Here is a 14,341-nt window from a genome sequence, read left to right as displayed (position 1 = left end):
TGGTTGGCCCCCATGCATGTTCACTTTATCAAATCTGGCCCTCTTTGGAAAAAATTTGGTCACCCCTGCCTTTGAAGAACTGGGCATGGAATCTGATTGTAGCTCTTTCAGGCACTGCAACTCACCATTGAAAAACTATAAGGCCCTGTTCACACTTAATTTAGGTTTTGTGCTACCTACCATCTGTAGTTTGAAAGTAAAACCTAAATTGGCAAGATTGGACACCATTTAAAAATACACTCTGCTGCATAAACTTCTCTCACAAGCAATGCTTTCTGGGGGGGGGGGGTCTTTTTAGCATCCCTTGAATAAATATTCTTAACTTAAAACAATTTCCTTGTTAACTGAAAGACTATTTCACATATTGCCTAATCAGTCAGCTAGCTACCTCTTAAGCTGCTGTAGTGGAAGCAGCAAGTCTAATTATCTTCTGTACTCCCAGTCAGCAATCTGGCAGCTGCATTCTGGGTTAGTTGTAGTTTCCAAGTCACTTTCACAGGCTTATGATGTCTTTTTGCTGTTCACATGTTTCTGCCTTTTGCCAGTCATATAAAAAAAAAGTGTCAGGAACATTTGTGCTTCTGTTTCACAGAAAACAGATCTGGCAGGGTGAGAAGGCACCTTAGCTCAGTGGTAGAACATCTGCTTTGCGTGCAGAAGGCTTGCAGGTGTAGCCGCTGGAATTTCCAGGTAAGGTTGGGAATATCCCCTATCTAAAACTCAAGAGCCACTGTTAGTGAAGAAAATATGGGTGGTCACTCAGTATAGGGCAGCTTCCTGTGTTTCTGGATAAAAATTGTGAAAGAAACCCATATCAGAAACACTAGGAGCCTCATTGTTGCAACAGCTCCACTATAAAATAAGAGTTCTCCAAAATGTAATGCAGGCGTTGGCTTCTCAAATCTAACTCACAATCCTGCATATGGCAACCCATGACGCATATCCAGGCTCCAAATTAGACCCCACTTCAATAGTCTGCTCTTATTTATGCTTATGCCACAGCTCCTTGAAGCAAAGAAACACACACAGACACAGACACACACACACGTTCTAGCAGCCCCATGGCTTTTACCTTCCTCTGCAAGATATGCTACCATTTGAGCAACTAGCCAGGGGACATAGCCACCTGAGAAAGGAGAGTTTAGTCCCACAACACTGCTGCTCAGTTATACTGTTTCAAGAGTCCTGCTTCTTGTAGACGAATATGAATAAAAAGAGCTTTTGGCCTTGGACAAAGCTCACATTGAAGGAGACAAGGATCTATTGATGTACGTTTCCCCCCCTTAAGTAGGAGGACAAGGCTAGACCACTTTGAAGGGGATGCCTGGGCTAGAAGAGAGAATTGCATAGAGGTCATATCAAGAGTCACCAGTGTGGGTGGCTGCGTGGGAGAATTCATTAGATAATCAGCGGTACTTGGGAGAAAAAGGCAATTAGCAGCCAGCAAGTCTGCATCACAGCAGCAGTAGCAGCAACATTTGGTGAAGACTTTGGGCTAAGTCTATAACAACTCTGAAGTGGGCAGAGAGCAGCCCTTATATTTGTTTGGAAGGGAGTACCAAAACTGTCATTGGTGGGGTTTCTACCACCTTCTCTGTTCAGGTTAAGCCTTTCCCAACCCTAAGGGCCTTCCAGATGTCTTGGACTATAACTCACATCATTCCAAGCTGCTGGAGCTGATGGGAGTTGTAGTCTACCTGGAGGGCACCGGTTGGGAATGGCTGCCCTAGGTATACTCATTGACCTGGCACTGCTTTTCAAAAGGCAGGTTGCCAGGAGACCTTTTCCCCCACTTTCAGCTAATGGGGAGAACTTTCCTTTTTCTACGTTGATTCACAGTTCTGTAACTTCCATGCTTGATTATGGCAATGCACACTAAACAGAGCTGCCCTTGAAGATGCTACAGAAGTTTCAGCCTAAGTGCAGTCCTTCTGACAGGTGTTGGAAGGCACAATCATTTCCAACCCACTATATGTCAGGCCAGTTGCAAGGATTGTCAAATCACTTCTGGGTCCTGTTCAGGCTACACTTTAAAGCCATTGACTTGGTGTAGGAACATCATGCTCCAAAGACCATCTCTGGAGCCCACTTGCCTGCTGTGGTCCTGCCAGAAAGCTCTACTGTGTGCTGTTTTTACAGTAAGCTGCAACAGTAAGCCACCTTTTTGCTCTCTTTTCATAGTGAGTGCAAGACCGGTTCACTTCTGGTTGATGTTCTTCTATGCCTGGCTAGCTTAGATAGTTGGATTTTGTTGCTGCTGCTGCTGTTTTCATCTATATACTTTTCATCTCTATGGAAGACTGGTGTGTGTGTGTGTGTGTGTGTGTGTGTGTATGACTTCTAGGACAACCTGGTGCCCTGCAGATGATTCTGGACTACATCATCACCATCCCTGACCATTGGCCATGCCGGCTGGGGCTGATGGAAGCTGTTGTCCAACAGTGTATAGATGGTCACAGGTCCCTTTCTCTGGTTTAAGAGCTAAGTCAATTTGGAGGTGGACAGATGAAAAGAAATCTGGATCTAGGAAAAGGCTTTTGTCTGCCCTTGCAAATTCCTGTCCCTGTAGATATCTTTCAGGGGCAAAAATTAGCCCTGCTCTGTGGAACCCACAGTCTATGCAGAGCAAACCTGCCTTGTGTGCTGGAGGGTGGATATTGACACCTGCAGCTTGGCTGCTTCTTCCACGGAGTGATTCAGAGCTTGGAGAAAACAAACAAAGGCTGCTGTAGCATGGAAATCAGAGCTATAGAAATTTCTCCCTCCTTCCACTGCCTTGAAAAAGTCAGCTTGCACTGCTGACTCAAGAAGGAAAAGGCCATGCTGTAACACGGCAAATGGGAGGGCTTTCCACCCCTAGGAGAGAGGCACAGTGTTGACATCGCAGTCAGGTTTAGGCTGATGTTGATGAATGATGACTCACCTCTGACTTCAGTTTTAGATCTCTCTCTATGTGTATACAGGCCGCAGAAACCTGGCAGTGCTATTCCTTGAAAGCCCAGGGCTGCCAAACCTGCAATGCAGACATATTTGGGGGGTGCTTCTTCTCTAACAGCCCCTGTTTGGGGTTCATTGCAGCACCAAGAATATGCTTTCTGTTGGACAGGAACCAGAAGAAGTGGTAGAGCATCTGGTTTGCATACAGGAGGTCCTCGGTTCAATCCCCAGCATCTCCAAGTCAAACCAGAAAAGACCTTTGCCTCAAACTCTGGATAGCCACTGCCAAGCCCTGAGCAAAAGGGACCAATGATCTGGCTCAGGCAGTTTCCTGGGATCCAGAATAATGCTGCATAAAGGACAATGGATGCATCCCTGGGGTCCTTATGGCACTTCCCTTTGGCTGAGTCTGAAATATATGCCAGGATGCGTCACGTAAAAATGAGATGCATTTGTCAAGGGGGTTTCTTAGGAGGATTGCACAGTTCCACTAAAGCAGCCACGTCCTCCAGGCATTGCCAGACCACACCTCCCACCCTTTCCTGACAAACCCTTTCCTGGGTGGGGCTGATGGGAACTGGAGTCCCACAACATCTGGAGGGTCACAGGTTAGCCAGCCCTGTGTTCAAGGTACATCCAAAGATCCATGGATGCCCCAAGGGATACATAGGTTCCTAACAGCAGCCCAGCCTTTGATGAGGACCAATCTCTATGGCATTGGGATGAGTACAGCTGGATCACAGGAGCTTTGCTTAGCTGAGTCATTCTTAGCTGCAGAAGGGCTGGCACAGATTAGGCTAGCTACAGTCAGTCTCTGCAGTACCAGATGCTGGAAGTCATCAAAGGGAAGATGAGTTTCTTTTTGCATTTTCTAAATAGCGCGATGCTACATCTCATTCTCATTGACATGGCAGGGGCAAGGGCTGTGGTTGGCTCAGGATTGAGAAGAAAAATCGTACCATAAGATGTGTCACCGGTTGCTAGCTTGGGTGGCTTTTCAAAGGATTACACACTTATTGTTTATTTTCCTTACAACAGCATCCTGCCTTTCTTCCATAATGGAACCCAAGGCAGCATACATGAGGTTCCCAGGCTGCCTCCTGTCCAGGCACTGATCAGATCTTCAAGGTGGTGGCCCCTTGAGCCTCTGGACCATATACAGTGTCAATGACTATTGGCTGTGACAGTAAAACCAAATTTCTATGTTCAGGAACAGTGTGCTACACCCTTTACCTCCCAACCCAATTCAGCAGGGAGATATATATATATAGAGAGAGAGAGATGAAAAAGAGAGAGAGAGAGAGAGAAACGGGGGTGGGGTGGAGATGACTATACTGTGCTGTCTGGGGCTGATGGGAGTTGCAGTCCAACAATGTCTGAATAAACACAAGTTCCCCACTCTTGGTGCATCTATGAATAGTCAGGAGGAGCTCCTGAATTTTTAATCCATAGCTCTCTCCTGACCTGGTTTTACCTCAGCGAGATAACAATGTCCTGTGATACCAGATTAGTCCAGGAAATGTTTTCATGGTCATGCAGTAGTCCCTTTCCATTGATTCAAACATGAAGAAATTGTGAAGTGGCTGCTGTACAGATTCTGTGTACAGCATGTACATGTGTACAACTTCTGCACATGTAGGCTTGGTGAAGAGGTTTAGGTGAAGAGGCTGGAGGCAGCCCATCTCATATTTTCACTATCCACAGACACAGAACTTAGTCGGCAGCATTGGGCTAATAACACATCCTATACAGCAGCTCTTTTCAAAACACCCATGCTCCCATGAGCTGCTTCCCAATCAGCTGTCTGCTGAGAAACCCTTACACGCTTCAGGGAGGGGGGTGATGTTCCATGATGCAGAGGGCCAGACTGGCTATTTGACCTTTCCTGAAGTTGGCATATGCAGCCTGAGAAAACATGGGATCCCGCCCACCCAGGCAGGCTGAAAGAGAGGCCTGATACTCTTGTGGACTCTTCTCACTGAGTTAAGTCTACATCCTTTCAAAGGGAGCATCATCAGACTCCAGGGCCATTAGAAAATGAGAGAGACTGAATTGTGAACTCAAAGCAGAGAGAGGGAAACTGAGCAGATCTAGACAGAGAGAGGGAGAGATGAAGAGGAGCACCCAGGACCAGCTGCCTCTTGCCTCCTTATAGGTGGTGGAAAGAGAAAGGATCCTGCCCACGGAGACTTTGCACCTTGCTGAGCGCCCTCCCACGGGCATCCTGCTCTCCTAGTTTCCCAACTCACATGTATCTGAGCTCCGACTCCCTCCGCACCAGAACTTCCCGGATCCTCTCAATTTTGAAGAGCTCCCCTTCGATGTCATCAATGGTTGTTGTGGAGTCGGCCATGGACACTATCTCATCCTCTGAGGGCAAAAGGGAAAAGGAACTCAGTTAGCAGATGGGATAGAGGTGGACAGGAAAGCAAGCAATGCCATCAGTGATTGGACTGGAATCGCTTCCAATTTATGGCCACATGGCTAAGAGGTTCTGATTTCTGTCAGGCTGCCTTATATGGCCTATGTGGGACCTGTGCACCTCCCCAACACTGTTGGACTCCGACTCCCATCAGCCTCAGCCAGCAAAGCCGAGGATGAGGCATGATGGGAGTTGTGGTCCAACAACCTCTGGAGAGCCACAGTTCAGTCTCATATCATTGCCTTCAACAGGATCTAAGAGCAGCTGATAAAATGGCATGAAAATATCACTGAGGAAATGGAGGGGGGACTGCAGAGAATTAATTCCATATTTGGCAGCTGCTCCTCAGCTACACCTTCCAAACTCCCCTGAGGCAGACATATTTCTTTCACAGCAATGCCTGGGGGGCTCATTTCTCTTTATACCTCTAGAGAAGCACATTTCCCCTCCTATCTTCTTGACATAGTTGTCAAGAGTCTGGCAGCAATTTCAGAGCCTGAACTCTTATACTAAGATTACAGGGAATGTGCTCTTCTTAGCTTTTTTATTATAATCCCTTGTGGAATCTCTGAAACGAAACCAGTATTGCTGGAGACCGAATTATCTGTGCATGCCTTTTCCTTTCCCCATAGGGGGAATGGTACTGTGCTGCTATTATTATTGTGTCAAAGGTCCAAATAACAAAAGCTTCTGCTCTAGAGAAGACCCACCAGGGAGTAGCAGTTAGGACTGGCCTGCCATTTTGACTATGGAAGGAGAGAGGTTCTCTTGGTTAAAAAGTTGCTCTCTCACCTACATCAAGCAAAGAACTCAAGCAAAGACTTTTTTTGGGGGGGGGAACTCCACAGGTCCTTCAATAGGTGCAAGTGGGCAGGGTGAACAGTTAAGTTGCTCCTGTTATCCTTCATATCACAGGCACTGTCCAGTATGACATTCAAACAACTGCTCCCCAAATAAGAACGGACTCAGCAGTTGTGATTCTTGGAATGAGGGATGAAAAATAGTTATTTACTACAGTAACAAAATATTGCTGTGTACAGTTTTGGCTAAAATAATACATTGCTGCAGCAAACATGCAACCCCTGCGTACATTTCTTGCAGACACAGAAATGGACTGCAAAAGTCCTAGGAACCTTCATTGTTTCAAAGTTGTGAGTTTTTTCTTGATTTTCTTGTTTTACCTTCTTGTAAACTGCTTTGAGGTTGTTGTTTTTTTACAATCAACCATAAGAGGAGCCAGTAACAATCATAAAGCCTGGCTCTTTGCATAATGCCAGGCTCAGAATTCATCCTGATTGGATTAGGGCACTTCCTGCATTTGAAGTGCATTTGATCTCAAATACATAATGAATCTTTACCACCCCTACTGAGCCAAGGGCAGCCTTGAAGCACATTCTCTTCCCACCCTCACAGATGTTAGGAAGTAGCCTCATTTCAATGTTGAATAGTTGTTCTTGTTGTTGTTAAATTTCTTTGCCATCCTTCACCTGAGGATCACAGGGCAGTTTACAATATGAAAAAAGTTTCTATTGCTGAGTCTTGTACCCTCTGCTTTCTGGGGAAGGACTGTGCACCTGACTTGCATGTAACCAGGTTCCATCTCGGTCATCTCTAAGTAGGTCTGGGAAAGGCCCCTGTCAGAAAACCTGGAAAACCACTGCCAGTCTGTGTTGGCAATACTGAGCTAAAGATGGACCAATGGTCTGATGTGGTTTGAGGCAGCTTCCTGTACTTCTGTCCTTCCCCCCCCCCCCCCATGTGCCAGTACTGCTATGGATATTCTTACAAACCACCCTGGAATGGGTTTGGATGAATGGAAATAAATGTTTAAAATAAAATGGGGGAAAACACGCATCTGCCTGAATGAATGGAGCATCTACCTGCAGTGAAAGTCTCCTGCAAAATTGCTCCTCCCTCACATACACAAATAGGCAGAATTAGTTGACATGCAATCAAGTCTGAACCCCAACATCATCTCTCGTGCTCTGTATTTTTCACTAACTGGACCAGTCATTCCTGAAGAATATTATTCCTTTGGATGTTGGGACAGACATGCAGCTGCATTATCTTTATACAAAGTGTATAAAGGCCATCAGTGCATCTCACACTATCTCCAGCTTCCTTGGCACACACTAGCAGAGCCAAGTGATGAGATCAATGCTTCATTACTGGAGCCAAATGACCTACCAACACCGGCCTGTGCCAGTGAGTCAAGTCAGAGGAAAGAGCCAGCCTCTGGCCTCTGGCCCTCTTTCCTTCCCTCCCCTGATACCTCTTGCATCTCTGCCTCTCTAAGGCTTGCAGAGCTGCTTGTTGCAGCAGCCCTGGCTACAAGCTGGTGTCTCTGGGGCTGGCCAGGGGGTGCTTCTGAGGCCCCTGCGAGGCAGTGGGAGGAAGCACCTCTCTTTGGGTCAGAGGGGGCAGCTCAGAGACCAGGGATGGCAGCTGCCCAGAGCACTCCCAAGGAGAGGGGAGAAGAGAGCAGGCTGAGGAAACACTCCACAAGAGAGGGTATTTGAAAAAGGGTGAGAGGCTGCCAGCTCTGCAGGCAAGGGGTGACATAACTGGGCTTCTGAACCCCACAGGGGTGCTGCAGGAAGAATGTAGCTGGGTCAAGGCAGCCGTGGAATCAAAAAGGTTGAAAACCTATGAGCTAAACAATGCTGTGATCATTACTTGGGAAGAGAGAATGAATGAAGAAGATGGAAGTTTAAAACATCTGCCTCCCGTGACTTTGGAGGAAGCAGATGCTGGCTAGGAGCCTAGCACCACAGCCATCTCCAGCAAATCTGTTGATGATGGCCCCTAACCCTTTAGGCTGAGTCGTATAAGATGCTAAGAACTGCATCAGGTCCTACAGAAACTTAACACAGATGAAAGACCCTTCACTTCAAGGCAGATGACACACATACACACACAAAATGCACCCCCTCTCCCATTGCACTATTAGTCCACCCTAAAAGCTATAGCAGAAAATCCCATAGTAAGAGAACTCACAAACAAAATGCTATACAGTGGTACCTTGGGTTAAGAACTTAATTCATTCTGGAGGTCTGTTCTTAACCTGAAACACCACTTTAGTGGGGCTTCCCGCTGCTGCCACCATGCAATTTCTGTTCTCATCCTGAAGCAAAGTTCTTAACCCGAGGTACTTCTTCCGGGTTAGCCAAGTCTGTAGCCTGAAGCATCTGTAACCTAAAGCGTCTGTAACCTGAGGTACCACTGTATTCTTGTCCGGAACTGAGCTATTAACTTCACCTGCTGTGGTGGGAGTGATTAAACCACTGGCTGCCAACCCCATGCTGTCTCTAGCCTCCAGGGGGAGTAGCTCTTGGTTGGAGCCAGCTGAAGGCTTTGGGGATTGAGAGAAGGCACACCCATCCACACGATGTACTCTCAGCTTGTGTGGAGCCCATAGGAACCCAAGCTGGCATGCTACTTCCAGACCTGAGCTGAGCCACCTTGTGTAATTTTGCACTTGGTGACCCACCTAACTCAGCCAAGTGCCCAGACCCACTGTTTCAAGCAACAGGGTCTTCTTTGCCATGCAACCTGGCTGAAACAGGTAGACTTGGTGTCAGGGAACTGACATCGGAGCGAGAGGTGGAGGCAAGGCTCCCAAGCGATGCAGGAGAGGGGACCAGCAGAGGGGAAGGAAATCAGTGCAACACCAGTAGAGAAGAGAGGGAGATGGAGGAGTCGGAGAGGGGTCTCCAAGACTCTTCGCCCGAAACTAGTGGGGAAAGCACAGGCACGCCTCTGCCCACTCCTTCCCTGCGCAGAAGATTTCCGCGCAGGGAGAGTAGGCGGAGACTTGGCGTCAAACAACTTCTTTGCTGGAAGAGGTTCAAGAAACGCCCACTGACGGATTCTGCAAGCGACTGAACGGCCACGGAGCGAAGGGCTGTCAGCCGAGGCAAGGTTAACCAGGCGATCTAACCAGCCGTAATGGCAACTTACGCACAAGTAACCCCTTATAACCATTACACTTGGTTTGGGCAGCAGGTCAAATGTGCTATTCTCCTGATGGCAATATGCTTCTGTGTATCATATATATACATAATAAACACCCACCCACCAGCAGGGGCTGAAGGGGAAGGAACTGCAACATCCTTGTCCTGCATGCTGCTTTAGCCACTAGTCTACACTGTACCGAGGATCTGATAAAGGCATTTGTACTGATAAGGTGCGGCTGCTTCTCTAAGCAACAGAAGGAGATAGCTGAATTCTTGAATGGGGAGTTTTGGCAATAACTCCTTCCTGCCTGTCGCTTGCCCGGTTATGCCCATTCACAAAAATGGGGAACTGACACGGATGGTATATAGCTGAGTAGAGAAGGAGTAAATCCTTACCTGGTGCCTTCATGGGGTATTGCTAAAAGCCATCAATTAACCTCAATGCCCCTCAGCTTCACCATTGGGGACGTGGCCTTTCCTGGAAACCGCAAATCATGTGCATTTCTCGTTTTGGCCAGTTCTGTAATGCCCACACATGCACTGAGGCATCCCCCAAGCTAGTAGAGTGCGCCCAGCAGTCAAACTCCATCCATGCCAGAGGCTCTTTTTGTGAATGAACAGAGACTAGAGCGTCTGGTCCTCGGCCAGGTTTCTCTACTCATATTTTCCCCGCTGCCTGCCGCTACTCAATGCAAACTTGCTCCATTTGCACTGCCAGTGAGACAGACAGGTGGGGTCTCATTCATATATATATATATATATATATATATATATATAATAACAATAATAGCATCACCAGGAGTGGGGGTTTTAGGGGGTGGGATGTGAACAAGACATCCATCTCCATCTCCACTGCTGCGAAACTTTCAAGGAAGACAGAAAATAGCAGACACCCAGCCAGCAAATGTTATACTGGCACACATACACAAACATCATGCAGATCTGCAAGGATTTAAGCCCCACTTCAGGGGGTGCAGTGAGTAACAGGGAGGGAGTTGGTACTTCGCTGCTGTGCCCCAGGTGTGCAAACTAATCTCACCTTTGCCTGCATCTGCTGCTTTCCACTTGGTTGACTCCAGGGATCCGTACTGGGTGGATGCCTTGGTTTCTTTCTCCATCCTTGCCTCTCGCTTGTGGGATGGTTTTCCCCCCTCTAATCTTTTTTTCTTTGTTTGTTTAAATGAGCATAATTCCTTAGGGAGAAGGACTTCTAAAGAGCACACGTTGCAGGGAAGTCAGAGCCCATCCTCTGGAAAAGGAATGATTAAATAGAGAAACAAAATCAAAGGAGCACAGAATACCAGCCAAGCCTGGTGCCTGCCCAGCAGCTGCTGCCTGCTAGTTCCACACCGAGATGCTTTAGCACAGCTGCCGAAAGATGAAATAGAATCAGAGGCTGCAGGAGACTAGATGTGGCTCTGTTATGACACCAAGAGCCGCCCTCTGGTGGAAATAAGTGCAAACTACTCATCAGCAAAACACAAGATGTGATAGGCACCAACTTAGATGGCTTTAAAAGGGGTGAGATGAATGTTGTGTCAGTGGGAAAACGTATATTGGGCAGCACTGAGGACTTTTTTTCAGGAGGAAAGAAGGGTACTACTTTTTAAAGCAAATGAATGAAATTAAGCCCAATGTTATGAGTGTGGGAATGTTCAGGGAGGCAGGAGAGGAGTTTAATTATATCCATCCCAACTAGTTAACACTACTTCTGTAATTTAGCAGTGTAACATTCTCCTTTCTAACTTGTACAGCAGATAACATCTTTGCTAGGCTCGTTTAAGCCTCTAAAATAAATTTCCTGGTAATTCCCTTTTATTCCCTCATAAAAGATTAGACACGACACAGTCTTGTATAAAAGTATAAAAGAGTTTATTCACACACATTCTATTCACAGATGGATCCCAGAAGGCAGACATAAGCTATACACCTGGAATCTATCCCATAAGGAGATAGCTCCTTTGTCCTCTCTTGGCTGCAAGCCAAGAGAGCATCTCAGGCTAAGAAGATGTTGCTTCTTTGAGGAATGGAGTCAGAGAGAAAGATGTCTGCATCCCCTGTGCTGTTTTGTTACCTGCATAGGTGAGGTCACGCCCATCTCTGGTCACATATAAAGGAAGTCTGTCCCAGCCCAGGAGGAAACAGGAAGTTCCAACTGGCTGGTCCAGACACCCCCTTTTATGTCCACTCTATAAATGTTGTATTTGACTGCTCTGTGTTTCACATCCCACAACGAGGACATTAATAAGCAAACCATTCAACAGGCACTTTGAGTACAGGGCTTTAGAAGTGGTTCCTTAAAATCAAGGCAGCTAAGACACAAATGTTTCATTTAGCCATGGAGCTTCTAAACTGACCTTCTTGTAAATAGATTCCAGAGTAGTTTACAAACATTAAATAATCAACCAGTAAAACACAATTAAAATTATAAATCCTACACCAACATTTCTAAAATCCCTCACAGATGAAGCAATAAAACCACCCAAATTTGTGGAAGAAAAGGCTATATATGCCCATGGCTGGGAATCTTGAGAGTGAGAGTGACATTGCCTCTTGCGGGCTTCTCATAGGCATCTGGCCAGTGTCAGAATAAGATACTGGACTAGTCAGGTGTTTGGTCTGATCCTGCAGGCGTCTTCTTATGCTTCTGAGTAAACTCAGCTGATTGGCACTTTTCAAACGGATCCCTGATCTAAGTTGCAATTTGGCTGTGTTCGAAACCTTCCCCTAAATACCATGGAGCAAAGTATCAGATAAGTTACAGACTCATTTGTGTTTTTTATACCCTCTATTCATCTCTTCCGCATCTCACCGAGGAAGAAGGTAGCAAAAATTCTCTCTTCCTCTGACAACACTTCTATAAGCTCAGTCTCCAAAATGAATGCACCTTTGCCTTTGGGTTGCTTTCTTCAGGCCAGGTTCCTCCTGCAGCTTTATTAGCTGCATAATAAGTAGGAATTCAACAGGTGAGGCTTTTGTCATCACAACACCTGTCCTCCTACCCCAAACCTTCTTCTGTTGCCCTACTTCCAGCTACCACAGCAACTGGCTTAAATCTCTCTTCCCTTTGGCTTTCTTCTAATGCGACATTGATGGAAACAACGAATAGTCAAGTTTCATCTTCCTCTTTTATTTGTACAGTACTTCCTTTGAGTGCGACTTGTAATGACTCAACCTGCCATGAAATATGCAGGTGAAGAGCTATTTACATTGATTGAGAGGTATTACGGATTTCTGCTTTTTACCAAAGCCCTGCAAGTTCCTTTATTTAATGCCTCAAAAGTATTTAGTCATTAGAATGTAAGAGCCTCACTAAATCAGATCAAATATCTATTTTGTCCAGCTTCCTGTATCCCACAATGGCACAACAGAAGCCTCCGGCATTTTTCCTACTTGAAATGTCCTAGTTACTCAGTCATGTGGCTTTCTGAAGTTGCTTTGCAGACAGATTGGAGTAGGAGAGGGAGGGTCCATTGTTTTCCTTGTTGATAGTAGGCTGTCTAGACTAGTACTGTCTAGACTACATGATAGTAGGCTGTCTAGACTACATGCCTACCTAGACTTGAACATACAGCATCCTGAATTAAAGATACAGCATAGTGTGTCAACTATTAGCGTACACTGTGGTTTCTTTCTTGTTACAACCACTCATTCACGGGGCCTTGAGAGCTCGTTTGAATGTGTATGTGTGTTCACTTTAACACTGGGCTTCCTTAGGCACTGTTTGTTGAAATTCCACCCTCTTGGGTCCACCTTTCCACCAGTTCCACAGAAGGTTCTGCCAGGTAATCGCTGCTACAAAGTCTTGATTTTCATGTGGCTGGGGAAACCCAGCCAGATGGGTGGGTTATAAATAATAATAGATGATGATGATGATGTGGTTCAAGCATATGGATAGAGGTGTAGACATTTTCAACCTCAAAATGCTTGTCCTAAATCAAAGGCCCCTGAGTAAAGTTAGAAGTCATGGGATAAGAAGGCTCAGAGATTACTGAGACAACAGGCTTTTGAGTGACTCTCAGAGTTAACTAAGAGCAGAGTTCAAATGCAGCACAGCAACTTTAAATCTTTCCAGAGGGCTTGGTGAAATTCTGGTGACAAAGCACACCAATGCACATTGACATAGGCCCCTCAAGCAAACAGAAATGCTGACATGCATTTAGATTCCTACGCAAAAGTTAGTGTAAGCCAGGATAGGTCTGGATGCTCTAGTTGCAGAGAGGCAGCAAATTGTAAAGAGTCATCAAATCAGTCTGTTTCTAAATAAATGTCGAAACAATATCCTCCCTATAAATCCAGCTATTTAGTTTTAAAAACCAAACACAGCTGACCATACTGGGGAGAAATGCCACTTTCTGGCCTATGGGTAGTGGATTTAAAAATATTTGACTTCATGTTTTCATGTGCTAGCCTTTTGCTAGCTTCCTCCTGAGCACAATGTCCTCAGATGCTGTATCATTTTTTGGTGCGAATGCAGACTACTTGTCAAACAGTAGGAAGATATGCCAAACTCCATAGAGAAACATATTGGCTGTTTCCTGTTAAAGTAGAAACACCTGCAAGCTTATTATTGCATCTTAATTACATACATAAAAGCTTGGAGGCTCAGCCAATGAAAATGACTCATCTCACTAAATGAAGCATCACACGGAGCTCTCAATATGTGTCATCTCAGATTTGTTTGGACTGCTCAACTTTGCATGGAAAGAGCACGGAACAATGTTTAAATTAAGAAGATATTTGAAGGCTAAAGAGGCAGTCCCCTTTCCTGGAATGAATATAACCAAGAGCAAAAATGAAGGTATGTATAGCAACTTTTAGAGATTTATTCCAGGCAATTTACAAGTATGGGAATTTAAACTCATAATATTTGTGAGAGCTAGGCCTGAGTTTATGAGTCTGTAGATTACTGAGTATGCTGTCAGTATCAAACAAAAGGTGCTGGGCAGAACTGGTAGAAGCAAATAAGAAAGTTCAATTCACAAGTAAATTTCTCTTATGCACTTGACATATTTCTCATACAAAC

The 14,341-nt window shown here is 45.7% G+C and overlaps 1 protein-coding gene across 2 annotated transcripts in view; it reads right to left on the bottom strand.

The window, feature by feature from the left end:
- The window catches only part of LOC309334473 (bMERB domain-containing protein 1-like), a 35,851-nt gene that overhangs the window by 12,018 nt on the left and 9,492 nt on the right, over nt 1–14,341 (bottom strand). Inside the window, exons 1-3 of one of the 2 annotated variants that reach the window (XM_081848781.1) lie at nt 10,633–10,703; nt 10,355–10,564; nt 5,187–5,307 (exon numbers count right to left, since the gene is read on the bottom strand). In XM_081848781.1, the coding sequence (XP_081704907.1) occupies nt 5,187–5,307; nt 10,355–10,433 (200 nt within the window). In that variant the 5' untranslated portion in view covers nt 10,434–10,564; nt 10,633–10,703. Of the gene's footprint in view, nt 1–5,186; nt 5,308–10,354; nt 10,565–10,632; nt 10,704–14,341 lie in introns of those variants that run through there. The other variant, XM_081848782.1, reaches the window with a different exon arrangement.

Source organism: Podarcis erhardii (assembly GCF_964252035.2).
Source record: "Podarcis erhardii genome assembly, chromosome: 2".
NCBI lineage: Eukaryota > Metazoa > Chordata > Lepidosauria > Squamata > Lacertidae > Podarcis > Podarcis erhardii.
This window is presented reverse-complemented; position numbering and strand designations above follow the sequence as displayed.